The 14,130-nt window shown below is 42.2% G+C and overlaps 1 protein-coding gene across 1 annotated transcript in view; it reads right to left on the bottom strand.

Moving 5' to 3' along the window:
* PRMT7 (protein arginine methyltransferase 7) overlaps positions 1-14,130 on the bottom strand; it is a 69,366-nt gene that overhangs the window by 47,973 nt on the left and 7,263 nt on the right. Inside the window, exons 3-6 of the mRNA XM_040329111.1 lie at positions 12,510-12,546; positions 6,764-6,913; positions 6,477-6,585; positions 4,467-4,579 (exon numbers count right to left, since the gene is read on the bottom strand). Of these exons, the coding sequence (XP_040185045.1) occupies positions 4,467-4,579; positions 6,477-6,585; positions 6,764-6,913; positions 12,510-12,546 (409 nt within the window). The remainder of the gene's footprint in view (positions 1-4,466; positions 4,580-6,476; positions 6,586-6,763; positions 6,914-12,509; positions 12,547-14,130) is intronic.

The following is a 14,130-nucleotide window of genomic DNA, read 5'->3' on the forward strand; positions in this document are numbered from 1 at the left end:
CAACCATATTTTATTTTTACTTCCCTCCACCTAAAAGATACAGTTTATAGGTCACATTAAAAGTTCTGAATTTATTTATCTTTGTCTCTTTTTTTTACATCACAGAAACCTAACATTTTACCAGGGGGTGTGAAGACTTTTTACATCCACTGTACTTTTCGATCTGTTTACTAATGCTAGCAGTAATAACAGTAAATTCAAATGTGAATGTCCCGAAATAAGTATAACTGTAAAAATCAGTGAAGAGACGTTCCCATAGAAGGTATGCTAAAGTTCTGTATTCTAGTTTTATACCAATGAGTGACACTGCTCCTGCGTCCATTAGAGGACTTCTGTGCATAATGTTCTTAAAGTGGAACTAAAACCTCCTAGCCTTTACAGCCAAGGAAGCTGACATCTTAGCTTCCGTTTGATCTGATGCTGTACATGTGATCAGTTATAACAACAGCCATTGGATGGCTTGACAGCTCAGTTAAGAGCTCAAGCAACTGTGACAATTATCATTTATGGCAGGGGTCAGCAACCTTTTTCCACTTAGGCCCCTTTCACACTGAGGCGTATTTCAGGCGCTTTAGCGCTAAACATAGCGCATAAATAACACCTGAAATAAACCTGCCCCAGCATTCTCAATGTGAAAGCCAGAGGGCTTTCACACTGAGGCGATGCGCTGGCGGGAGAAAAAAAAATCTCCTGCAAGCAGCATCTTTGGAGCAGTGAGAGGAGCCGTGTGCATACCGCTTCTTCACCGCTCCTTCCCATTGAAAACAATGGGAAACCGCCGCAATACCGCCGGCAATGCGCCTGTGCAGAAGTGCATTGCGGACGGTATTAACCCTTTTTCGGCCGCTAGCGGGGGTTAATACCGCACTGCTAGCGTCCGAATACCGCCGCAATTCCGACGGTATAGCGCCGCTAAAAATAGCGGCGCTATACTGCCACCGCACATACTGCACCAGTGTGAAAGGGGCCTTAAGAGCCAGATTCAATGTATGTATGTGAATGCATGGAGGGCCGCATTCACCTGCTAATAAATTAAGATAATAATCTGGACCCCTTTACATTACACAGCCCCCCTTGCCCTCCCTACCCAGCCCCACTGCATATTACACAGCCCCCTCTCCATGTTATGCTCTAAAATTGTGCGCACTCGTATGAATAGCGACAAAGTATGATACTTAAAAAGTAGGTCTTGTGCTAGAAATATTGCTCTCACCAACGATCGCGGCGATACCTCACACGTGTGGTTTGAAAACTGTTTACATTTGCGGTTGTGACTTACGTATGCGTTCGCTTCTGCGCATGAGCATGGAGAGATGGGGCGCTTTAAAAAAAATATATATATATGTTTTCTTATTTATTTTTACACGGTCACTGTAATAGGCAGTGACAGGTACTCTTTATGGAGGGATCTGGGGTCTATAAAACTCCAAATCCCTCCTTTGCACTTAAAAGCATTCAAAATGCCAAGTTTGGCTGTTTTGAATACCGTCATCTTTTTAAAGTTGGCGTCTTCAAGTCTTCTGTAAAACTAGATTCGAGACCCAATCAAAGCTGATTACGGTGTTCCATCAGAATCGGCGACCCAACAGATTTGGTAACTACACCGCAATGACCATCTTGGTAAACCCCGCACTCGTTGCAGTAAGCCTACAGTCAGATTGCAGCAAGTGAAATAGCTCAGATGGGATTCACTCTGCTGGTGGAGAAATATATATATCAGCACAGAGGCCGACAGGGGAAATTTAAACTGTTGTGGGCCCCTTGGTTGAATACCCCGGGGTTAGCCCCGCTTGAACTGGTGTTAGACAGGTTGCTTTTTTAAGATGTGTGCTGGAGGGACATGAGTGTGGGGTACAAAGGTATACAATTAAATTATTTGGATCTGTATAGGGGAAAGTGATTGAGCCTGGGTTGTTCATATGCCTACTGTAGGTTGGTTTATGGAATGTGAGAGACTACTTCTATTGTTTTCATGTTTTTGCATTATTCCAATGTTTTATGAAATGATTGCTTGATCTTTTATTTGGAAATGTATGTAACCCTATATCCTACCATATGTGTCAATTAACATCCTTTTTTTAAAGAAAAAAAAAAAAAAAGAATGCGACAAGTGGACATCTTCTTACACCCACCGCAGTCTTGCATTTCACACTTATTTTTATCAGTAAACCGAGTTAATATAGTGAAATACAAAATTTTGAAATCGGTCTGACTGTTTTGATGTTGAATTTTAAAAGCAGCGGTGTTCTGTCAGATTAGAAAACCTGTGCGATCAGCAGGCTTGCCACTGTTTTTAAAATTCAACATCAAAACAGTGGGACAGATTTCTAAATACTGTATTTCACTATACAAGCGGAGTTTACTGGTAAAAATAAGTGTGAAATGCAAGAGTTCGGTGGGTGTAAAAAGATGTCCGCTTGCCTCCTTCTGACCGTAGGCTTACTGCGGACAAGTGTGGGGTGTACTCAGATGGTTGTGATGGAACTTTACTTCTGTTATCTATTCTGATGGGTTGCAGATTCTGAAAGAACACTGGCTTCATTCGGGGCTTATCGGTTGTTATCCCAAGAAAGTGGACTGGGGTTAAAATGTCCGCGGGCCGGGTGCACGTGAACTGACGAGCCGGACATTTAGTGGCAGCGGGCCGGGTGCAGCTCACGGGCAATAGATTGCCGACCCCTGATTTATGGCATACCTTGAATGTAACCGTTTTGGGAAACAGTTAAATTAATAGGTTTAGTTCTGCTTTGAGGTTCACACTTGTACGACAAACGCTCCGACATTGGGAGCTCATGTGGCAGGACGTGTGAAAATCAATGTTTCCCTATGGGAGCGTCTTAACTGGTCTGACACAAGTCGGTCCGACTTTGAAAATGCTCCCTGTACTACTTTGATCCTACTTCAGCCCATTGAATATCATTGAAGTTGTATCAAAGTCGGGTCCTTGTCCTTACCATCTGACTTTTGACATCCGACATGTGATTACAGCAGCAGTAAAAGGAATTTATCTCACACTGGGATTGTTTTGATTGGTCAAAGGATAAGTCAGACTATCACAAAGTTGTATCAAAGTAGTATCCTGTTCATGAAAGTCGGGTGGATGTAGGACCGATGTAGCACCGATGTCGCAGAGCAAAGTAAGATGAGTCGTATGACGGTCGTGTAGTATCAGTGTGAACCCAGCCTAAGTCCTGTGTTACTACATTACAATCATATTGTATAATATAATATTATTAGCATTTTCCAACTACTATAAAAAAAGCAAAGGTCTGCTTGCTGAGGACAACAAACAGTGTATGGGCAGGATAGGAAGAAGCAGCCACAGGGTAAGAAAGAAGCATACCCTAGTGACAGCTGAGTGAAGAAATAAGCAAAAAAAAAAAGATCTGCCAAGTCGTGAATGGCTCACCTAAAGGGATACGTAGGAGTAGGTGCTCATGTACCAGGACCCAAGAAAAGTGCCTGTGGCAGGATAATGCAGTGTCAGCCACATGGATGGGAGCAATGAGTATACAAGAAGACGCAGGACAGACAGCAGGAGCAACAGGTGGATAGAATGGTTCATGTGAGAGAGCAACAGCAGAGGAATCATAAGGAGGTGGGAGCCAATTGGGTTTATTTACTAAAGGAAAATAGACTGTGCACATTGCAAAGTGCAGTTGCATTTTGCAAGAGCAGTTGCTCCAGAGCTTAGTAAATGAGCAGAAGCTCTACTGACTTCCATCATCCAATCATGTGCAAGCAAAAACACTGTTTTTTCAATATTCCTTACAAGTGATTGGTTGTTCCTTGCAAAGTTAAGCTTTATCTAATTTACTAAGCTCTGGAGCAAATGTACTTTGCCTAGTGCACAGTCTATACCTTTAGTAAATCAACCCCAATGAGTCACAGATGATCTAGAAAATAACCAATAAATAACCGAGCAGCAGGAAACAAAGGAATTCCCAGCCAACAAATAGTCAAGCAATGATTGAATGTCTAACTGACACGTACCCAAGAAATTTTCATCTATGATGAACATATTTCATCTTCCACCGAAAACAAACACTAAAGCCAAGCCAAGAGAAGGAACTTGGCCCAGGTTTAGCCTATTTTGTTCCCCCCAGCTATTCTATAACACATTAACTTTATATTACTTTATAGGTTCATTCAATTCTATTCTACTCATGGATGACAGATATAATACATTAAATTATTTCAATCAACTTAATTTCTCAATTATTAGTTGTCAAATAGTTGCCATGAAGCTATGATTATGACATTTCATGTTACATAATCTTATCATACAATCCACGAAGTTATCCATTTTCATTTATAAAGAGTTACTTTTCTGAATGTTTTTTTTTTACTATACTAATGTACATGCTCTGTTAATAACATTTTGTTGATAATTATAAAATTCAGTTTAAATATTTGAAAACGAAAATAAACACCAAGCTAACACTGCATGTTGGAACTCCTTATACCTGCATAAGATTTTGCTGAGCGTGTTCATAACTAGGCAGGGCCCCTTCTCCTATGAGCTCAGTATCAAACAGTTCTGTGATGAGGATGTTCGCACGCTGCAGCATGTCTCCATCTGTAACCAAAAATTAGAAATGTGCAATATAACAACGAAAATTACAGTTTTCAAAGACAAATTATTTTCAGTGCAAACCCTATTCACCCAGCAACACCACCACCCACCACCTTCTGATGCATTTCACTTTCACCTCCCTGCTAGGGCTTAATTGTAGGTTTGTAGAATCTTTGGAGTTATCCAATAGCCAATGATGATTAACCCAGGGCTCGACAATTCCCGGTCGCCATGGCGACTAGAGATAGTGTCCTGGCACTTTTTTTTTGTGAGCTGGCGCCATCTGGTGGTGAGCCGTTGGTATTACAATTTGCTACCACCAGATGTGAGCTGGCGCCATCTGGTGGTGGCCGTTGGTATTACAAGTTAAGCATTACAAGTTAAAGCGGGGGTTCACCCGTACATAACACTTTTTCCCCTTAGATGGATGCTCGTTTTGTCTAGGGGAATCGGCTAGTTGTTTTAAAATATGAGCTGTACTTACCGTTTACGAGATGCATCTTCTCCGCCACTTCCGGGTATGGGATGCGGGACTGGGCGTTCCTATTTTGATTGACAGTCTTCCGAGAGGCTTCCGACGGTCGCATCCATCGCGTCACGATTTTCCGAAAGAAGCCGAACGTCGGTGCGCAGGCGCAGTATAGAGCCGCACCGATGTTCGGCTTCTTTCGGCTACTAGTGACGCGATGCATGCGACCGTCGGAAGCCTCTCGGAAGACTGTCAATCAAGAAGGAACGCCCGCTCCCGAAGACCCATACCCGGAAGCGACGGAGAAGATGCATCTCGAAAACGGTAAGTACAGCTCATATTTTAAAACAACTAGCCGATTCCCCTAGACAAAACGAGCATCCATCTAAGGGGAAAAATTGTTTTATGGGTGAACTCCCGCTTTAAACAGCAATTCTAATGTCATTTTTCATTATTTTCACTGCCATCTTCTTCCCTCTAATTAGAACCCCCAAACATTATATATATTTTTTATCCTAACACCCTAGAGAATAAAATGGCGATCGTTGCAATACTTTTTGTCACCCCGTATTTGCGCAGCGGTCTTACAAGCGCACTTTTTTGGGAAAAAAATTACAATTTTTTAAATTAAAAAATAAGACAACAGTAAAGTTATCCCCATTTTTTTTTAATATTATGAAATATAATGTTACGCCGAGTAAATTCATACCCAACATGTCACGCTTCAAAATTGCGTCCACTCGTGGAATGCCGACAAACTTTTACCCTTTAAAATCTCACGTATGTGTTCGCTTCTGCGCGCAAGCTCGTCGGGACAGGGGCGCGTTTTCTGGCTCCTAACTTTTTTAGCTGGCTCCTAGATTCCAAGCAAATTTGTCAAACCCTGGTCTAAACTCAATTTTTTTTTACCTCAATGCATTCCCTGCATGAAGATAAAATACAACCTCACTAACTGACCCCCTGTCAGTCAAACTCCTGTGAGGAGGGATTGGGGGGCCCTGGCTTGCTGTGTCTATTGACGCACACAGCCCATCTCGGGACTGTACCCACACAGGTGCCCCTTTAGCATACGGCTTGCTGAAGAGGCACAGTGCCGGTGTTGAATAAGGAGTGGATAGTGCCAGTGGTGAATCGCCAAAGAGGAGGTAAGCAACTGCTCTGTGCATAATCATTTCACAGAGCAGCTAAGTTTATCATCTATTTAAGAAAAAAAAATACATATATCGTGGTGTCTACTTCAGTGGTTCCCAGCTTCCAGGGGCATTGGCTAGGTATGGTGTTTATATACATATACACAAACTATACCGTGAAAATATATATATATATATCTCTACAATAATCATTATTTAGTTTGTCAATGAAGTTTTGTTGCGTCCACTATCAAATTATTTAGAAAAATCGAGCTCCATATTAAGTAGAACTTGGTCTCACCTGGTCCCACTGTGACCTCTTTCGAATGCTTGTTGATAACTTTGATCTTGTCACCAAAGCCATTGGCTTTTACTATCTGTACAGCTGCCTCTGCCATAGGAGTAAACACCTGCAAAAAAATCACAATTATAAGTTACCAATAATTATTGCCTTGAATACCTTTCTCCAGGGATGAAATTCTGTCAGCAAGCTTCACAAGTTCGGGCAGAAATTAGGGATAGTGTACAGAAAACATGGCAATAAGTACATACACCCAACAAAAATATAAAATGAGATGAACTGCTTACCTCAATAGCATAACAATAGTCTGCTCCGGCTGTGACCGCCATCATTGACAGAAGTCCGGTTCCAGTCCCAATATCTAAAACAATGACTTTCTCCCCCCTTTCCTTGACTCTCTTCACCGCTGAACGGATTCCTTGATAATACTTCTCATTCTGTGGAAGATATAAGATTTGTGAGTTCTGAGAGTACAAAATGATCAGGATCATGAAAAATGACAAGCATATCATTGTAGGTGGCACTGGATCTATTATGGGTCTCTGCTACACAATTCCTGGGACATTAGCTGTAGCTTGACACACATTAACCACTTCCATACTGGGCACTTACGCCCCTTCCTGCCCAAGCCAATTTTCAGCTTTCAGCACTGTCGCATTTTGAATGACAATTGCGCGGTCGTGCTACACTGTACCCAAACAATTTTTTTATCATTTTGTTCCCACAAATAGAGCTTTCTTTTGGTGGTATTTGATCACCTCTGCGGTTTTTATTTTTTGCGCTATAAACAAAAGAAGAGTGACAATTTAAAAAAAAACCACTATTTTTTACTTTTTTATTTAATAAATATCACATTTTTTTTTAAAAAAAACGTTTTTTTTCCTCAGTTTAGGCCGATATGTATTCTTCTACATATTTTTGGTAAAAAAAATCGCAATGATCATATATTGATTGGTTTGCGCAAAAGTTATAGCGTTTACAAAATAGCTGATAGATTTATGGCATTTTTATTTTATTAATTTTTTTACTAGTATTGGCGGCGATTTGCGATTTTTTTTTACTGTCACCGTGACATTGCGGCGAACACATCGGACACTTTTGACACGTTTTTGGCGCCATTCACATTTATACAGCGATTAATGCGATAAATATGCACTAATTACTGTATAAATGTGACTGGCATTCAAGGGGTTAACACTAGGGGGTGAGGGAGGGGTTAATATGTATACCTAAATTGTGTTCTAACTGTGGGGAAAGGGGGGTGACTGGGGGAGGTGACCGATGCTGTGTCCCTATGTACAAGGGACACAGATCCGTCTCCTCTCTCCCCTGACAGGACGTGGAGCTCTGTGTTTACACACAGAGCTCCACGTCTTGTCCCTGTAGCCGCCGATCCCGAGTGCCTGGCGGACATCGCGACCGCCAGGCACGCGCATCGGCATCTCGGGGGCGCGCTCGCGCGCCCCCCAGTGGCCGCAAGAATACAGGATGTCAAATGACGTCCTGTTGAATTTTCAGAGTAACCGTGGAGCCGTCATTTGACGATGGCCCGGTACTCTAGTGGTTAATGACACTCTCCAACAAGACCGCAAAAAAATGCAAAACTAAAATTAAAAACTGGACCCGATTCTCTCAGCCACACACTCAAGGTGCATAAAGGGAGTCCTCCCCAGCGTGTCTTTGTATTATGACAGCGAGGGGACTTCCCTGCCATCAGAATATAGCCGTGGTCAAAAGTTTTGAGAATGACACAAATATTAATTTTCATAAAGTCCGCTGCCTCAGTTTTTTTTATGGAAATTTGCATATACTACTTCAGAAAATTATGAAGAATGATCAGATAAATTGCAATGTCCGTCTTTGCCGTGAAAATTAGCTTAATCTCATAGAAACCCCCAAAAAACATTTCCACTGCATTTGTGAAGAAGCTTTAGGGCCCCCAACAAAGTCCAGCAAGCGCCAGGACCGTCTTCTACAGTTAATTCAGCTTCGGGATGGGGGCACCACCAGTGCAGAGCTCGCTCAGGAATGTAAGCATTCAGGTGTGAGGGCATCTACACGCACAGTGAGGAGAAGACTTTTGGAGGATGGCCTGGTGTCAAGAAGGGCAGCAAAAGAAACTTCTCCCCAGGAAAAACATCGGGACAGACTGATATTCTGCAAAAGGTACAGGGATTGGACTGCCGAGGACTGGGGGAAAGTCATTTTCTCTGATCATTCCCCTTTCCGATTGTTTGGGGCATCTGGAAAAAACCTTGTCCAGAGAAGAAAACGTGAGTGCTACCATCAGTCCTGTGTCATGCCAACAGTAATCCATCCTTTATGTGTGGGGTTGCTTCTCAGCCAAGGGAGTGGGCTCACTCACAATTTTGCCTAAGATAAAGAATGGTACAAAAACATCCTCAGAGAGCAACTTTTCCCAACCATCCAAGAACAGTTTGGTGATGAACAACGCCTTTTCCAGCATGATGGAGCGCCTTGCCATAAGGCAAAAGTGATAACGAAGTGACTTGGAGAACAAAATATCAAAATTTTGGGTTCATGGCCAAGAAACTCCCCAGGCCTTAAACCCATTGAGAACTTGTGGTCAATTCTCAAGAGGCGGGTGAAAAAAATAAAAAAAGACAAAAATTCTGACAAACGCTAAAGCATTGATTAGGCAAAAATGGGTTACCATCAGTCAGGATGTGGCCCAGATGTTGATTGACAGCATGCCAGAGCGAATTTCAGAGGTCTTGAAAAAGAAGGGTCAACATTGCAAATATTGACTCTCTGCATAATCTTAATGTAATTGACAATAAAAGCCTTTAATGCCGCGTACACACGACCAGCTTGAGACTTGTGAGATGTTTGTAATTATACGACAATATACTATAGTAACATCTGATAAAAACATCTAAAAACACTGAGGCAGCAGACTTTGCAAAAACTGATATTTGTGTCATTCCTAAAACGTTTGGCCACAGCTGTACATTGATCAGCGCTGCAGGCTAACAAAGTCAATCAGTACAGTACCTTTTATACAACAGTGCCTATACATGGTTTTAAATGTGTCTGGTCCCTGCTAAAGCAGCTGAATTTCGATTCATCTATGGGCAGCTTTAAAGTGATTCTAAAGGCTGTCATTTAAAAACAAACATTATATAGTTATATGCAATGGTTTTGCACTGAGCAGCCCTGATCCTCTATTTTTTGGTCCCCCGCCGGCCGTCCTGGCTCCTCACCATTGCCAAGCGCCTCCAATAGCTAGCCTCATGCTATGGGGTACTTGAGCAGGCTTGCAAGTGGTTTTCTATGGGGGCACTCGGCAGCGGAGGAGGAGCCATGGTGTGCCGGTGGGGGACCCGAGAAGAGGAGAATCGGGGCTGCTCTGTGCAAAACCATTGCCCAGTGCAGGTCAGTATGACGTTTATTAATTTAAAAAGTTCAGTTTTGAAATGAATAGGTTTTTCCCAATGACAAGCACAATCACTGTTAAAAATTTGCTTGAGAAAAAAAAACTCCATCCTGCATCCTTTCAGTGCGGTTGAATATGAATGTCGATTTGTCCATTAGAAAATCAAGCAAAAGTTCTTAAAAGGAAAGATTTCAAACTAAATTCTACTAATGTATGGCCAGTTTCACTCCTTAAAGTGGAGTTCCACCCATAAATATAACATTACATCAGTAGTTTTAAAAAAATGTCATTAGTCCTTTAAGAATTTTTTTTTTTTTTTAGATGCTTTCAAAGTGTTGTTGCTAGGCAGAATAGTTAATCTTCCCTCTTCCTGCACCTAGGTGCTTAAGCTTCCTAACCTACACCGCACAGACTCCTGGGAATGTGGTGGGTGTAACTTTCCAGGAGTCTGTGCACTCCCCAGTCTCGAAGAATCATGTGACTTGGACAGTACAGGTGCTGAAACCTGATCTGAAACCTATTACACTGCTTGTGCAGCACTGAGCATGTGCGAGATCTGCAAGGCTGAAATCCAGGAAGTCATACAGTCTGGCTTCATGATGCCCACACTTAAGATGGCCCCAGTCAATTTCTATTTTATAAAGTGTCTAAATGCTGTAACAACCTAACAAAACGGACCTTAGTTTACAGACTAACTTTACTGGAATACATTAAGCTTGTGTATTACAGGGGTATTTATATTTAAAAAGTGAAATTGTGGCCGGAACTCCGCTTTAATTAAGGGCAGTGGCACAGCCAAACAATAATCCCTTTAAGCCTCTGTTACCAACTGTGCATCAAGCATTGCTGATTTGTAGCAAATTTCATTTAAATTTGAAGTAACTGCAGGTACCACTAATTACTCTCAACCTGCTAACCCCTTACTGACCCTATTATTCCCAGAGAATGCTCTGACCCGAGTTGTGCAAATAATCCCAGTGTAAATTATTTAATGCAGGAATTGTTCAACAGTCTTTTGATGGCAGACATCTTATTATCCTATTTTATTGTACCTTCACTCCTGGCATTGGCGGTGGTGATCTCAGCTACGGGGCATAAGAAGAGCCAATCAGCGACTCTGCCTACACTCTGATCCTTCTCATCAGAAGAGATTACATAATCAAAGTACGTAAATAGACACCGTCACCATGCTATGCCTGTTAGGATTAACATCTAAAATTAAAGCCCAACTCCGGGTATGATAACCCCAATAGGTTTACAGCAGCCAAACGTTCCTTTTCTTCAGAAGGTAATCGCAGTCATGCAAGCAAATTAAGCTTAGCATATGCATGTTAAGAACTGTAAATCCTCTTATCCACATGCCAAAATTAGTATCGCTCCGGCTGTACTTACAGGCCACTCCAAGCTAATGTTAAGTTTGCACAATCTTTGCCCTGTTGGGGTGAAAACAGCCAATGCATTTCGGGGAAGGGGATTCCCCTTCACATGAGCTTGCCTGATGTATCAATGGGGGGTTATTTACTAAAGGCAAATGCACTTTGCACTTGTCATTGCACTTGGAAGTGCAGTCACTGTAGATCCGAGGGGGGACATGCAAGGAGAATAAAAAACATTATTATTATACAGTATTTATATAGCGCCAACAGTTTGCGCAGCGCTTTACAACATCAGGGAAGACAGTACAGTTACAATACAATTCAATACAGGAAAGATCAAAGGGCCCTGCTCGTTAGAGCTTACAATCTAGAAGGGAGGGTCAAGTGGAACAAAGGGTAATGTGGGGGGTGATCAGATGGACAAAATTAAAATACAGTTGTTAGATGTGGGTATGATAGGCTTCTCTGAAAAGGAGGGTTTTCAGGGATCCTCTAAAAGCTAATAGAGAAGGAGATAGACGGACAGATTGGGGTAAGGAGTTCCATAGGCTTGGAGAGGCTCTGGAAAAGTCCTGGAGACGAGCATGGGAGGAGGTGATGAGAGAGCTTGAGAGCAGGAGGTCTTGAGAAGAAGGAAGAGAAGGATTAGGTTGGTATTTAGAGACTAGGTCAGTGATGTAGCTGGGGGCAGAGTTGTGGATGGCTTTGTAGGTAGTAGTTAGTATTTTGAATTTAATTTGTTGGGCGAGCGGAAGCCAGTGGAGGGAGTGACAGAGAGGAGCAGCAGAGACAAGGTGAATGAGTCTGGCAGCAGCATTCATGATGGACTGAAGGGGGTGATTGGATGATAAAATCAACAGAGCTTCCCCTCAGATTCACAGCGACTGCACTTCCAAGTGCACTTTCAGTGCAATTTCAGTGGATTTGCCTTTTGTAAATAATCCCCAATGTATCTAATGAACATAAAACAGAAACTCTTGGGTATGTAAATTTATGACAGCAGATAAGTCAGTGATTGATCATACCAGTATCAAAGGCAAAACAATACTGGTCAGGGGTTGTCTCATACAATCTTTTTATTCGAATACCCACAGTGCAGTGACAGTGCCTTTTTAACACCTAAATCATCGCAAAAACAAATACAAGCTTGAGACCATTCATTTATTTTTAAGTTAAAGGATAAGAACTTGGACCGCTAGGGGGGGTAAAGTTTCTCTTTAATGTATGCAGTGGCCAACGACAAATATTTTTCATACTTACACGGTCTCTGTCATGTAACATATCAGCATAGGATGATCTGAAAGAAATATTTTGAGAATATCAGTTCAGGAACCAGACAAGATACCTGGTGTATTCAAACACCACATGGTTTTAGTATAATTTTAGAGCACAAATGTGATTTCATTTCTAACATTTAGCTGTACTCTTAAACTTTTAGACCAAGGACGTGGACTTTGGTGGTTATACAAGGATGATGCCTTCAGCTGCAGGCATCACCCCAATACTGTTTTTTAGGGCCAGCGGTTGGCTCTCCTGGCTAACTAGCTGCTGGATTGCTTTTACAAGCAGAGAGAGTGGGCGTTCCCCCTTCCACAGCTTTCTCTGGCTCTCCTGTCCCACCGGAAGACCTGAGCGCCCAGATCAGCTTAGTTTGGCTATGGTACCCCAAATGTCAATGGTAACACATTTTTTTTTTAAATCAAAAGAATTCTAAAGCACAGATCTTGGCGTTTTGAATGCTTTTAAAGGCAGAGGAGGGATCTGGTGTCTTATTGACCCCATATCTCTCCATAAAGAGTACCTGTCACATTCCTATTGCTGTCACATGGTTGTTTACATTCTTTGTGACAGCATTAAAAGTGATAAAAAAAAATAAAGCAACGGTGTAAAAAGAAAAAAAAAATTAAGTGCAACCATCTCCATCTGCTCGCACACAGGCGAACGTGTGCGTCAGTCCTACATGTAACCAGTGATCGTCCCACATGTAAGGAATCGTCGTGACTGGTAAATCTTGTACAGTATTTCTAGCACTAGACCTCCTCTGTACATCTAAAGTGGTAACCTGTGAAGGCTTTAAAAGCGTCGCCTATGGATAGCAAAATGTACGTAGTTTGTTGCCGTTGCATGGGCGTGCACATTTTTAAAGCATGACAGGTATCTATTTACTCGGCAGAACATTGTCTTTTATATTTAAAAAAATTGGGTTAAGTATTGTGTTTTATTGCAATACAATCATTCTTTTTTTTTTTTTTGCATTTGAAAAACCGCTGCACAAATACCCTGTGACAAAAACACCCACCAATTTATTCTCTAGGGCAGGGGTGCCCAATCAGTGTCTCGGGTTACCAATCCGCCATCCCAGAGCATCAGTGTTGTAAATAAAGCTGGCGGTAGAGGAAGCAAGTGGCTGCAGAGCAGAGCCACATAAGCAGATGCTTTCTGTATAGCGCCGCCTCCCTAAAATCACAGTGTATATAATGGCATATCTGTTCGGCAATAGTTACTGGGCTGCTTCCAAACTGATCCACACCGAGCCATAGAATTTGGTTATTTCTTGCAAGTTTGGTATTCTTTGCAGGATATAATAGAAGTCTATGGCAAAGTTCAGCTAAACTGCAGAAAAACCACAGGTGCACGGCACTGCACCAGCGGTATGGTTAAACCGTAGCCCATCAGTGTGAAAGCAGCCTTAGGCCCCTTTATACCCACCTACCTCCAATCTGATGTGCTTAAAAAAAAAACAACAGGAGGGGGCTCCATCCCCTTCCAGCTGTGCGGATCGCATCAGAGGGCCCATCGCGTAGACTGGGCTGTATTTGTGTCTGCTTTGCATATGTGGAGAGAACATGGACCTGTCATCCACCCGCTCCGCTCATTGTGG

Source organism: Rana temporaria, chromosome 11 (assembly GCF_905171775.1).
Source record: "Rana temporaria chromosome 11, aRanTem1.1, whole genome shotgun sequence".
Taxonomy (NCBI): Eukaryota; Metazoa; Chordata; class Amphibia; order Anura; family Ranidae; genus Rana; species Rana temporaria.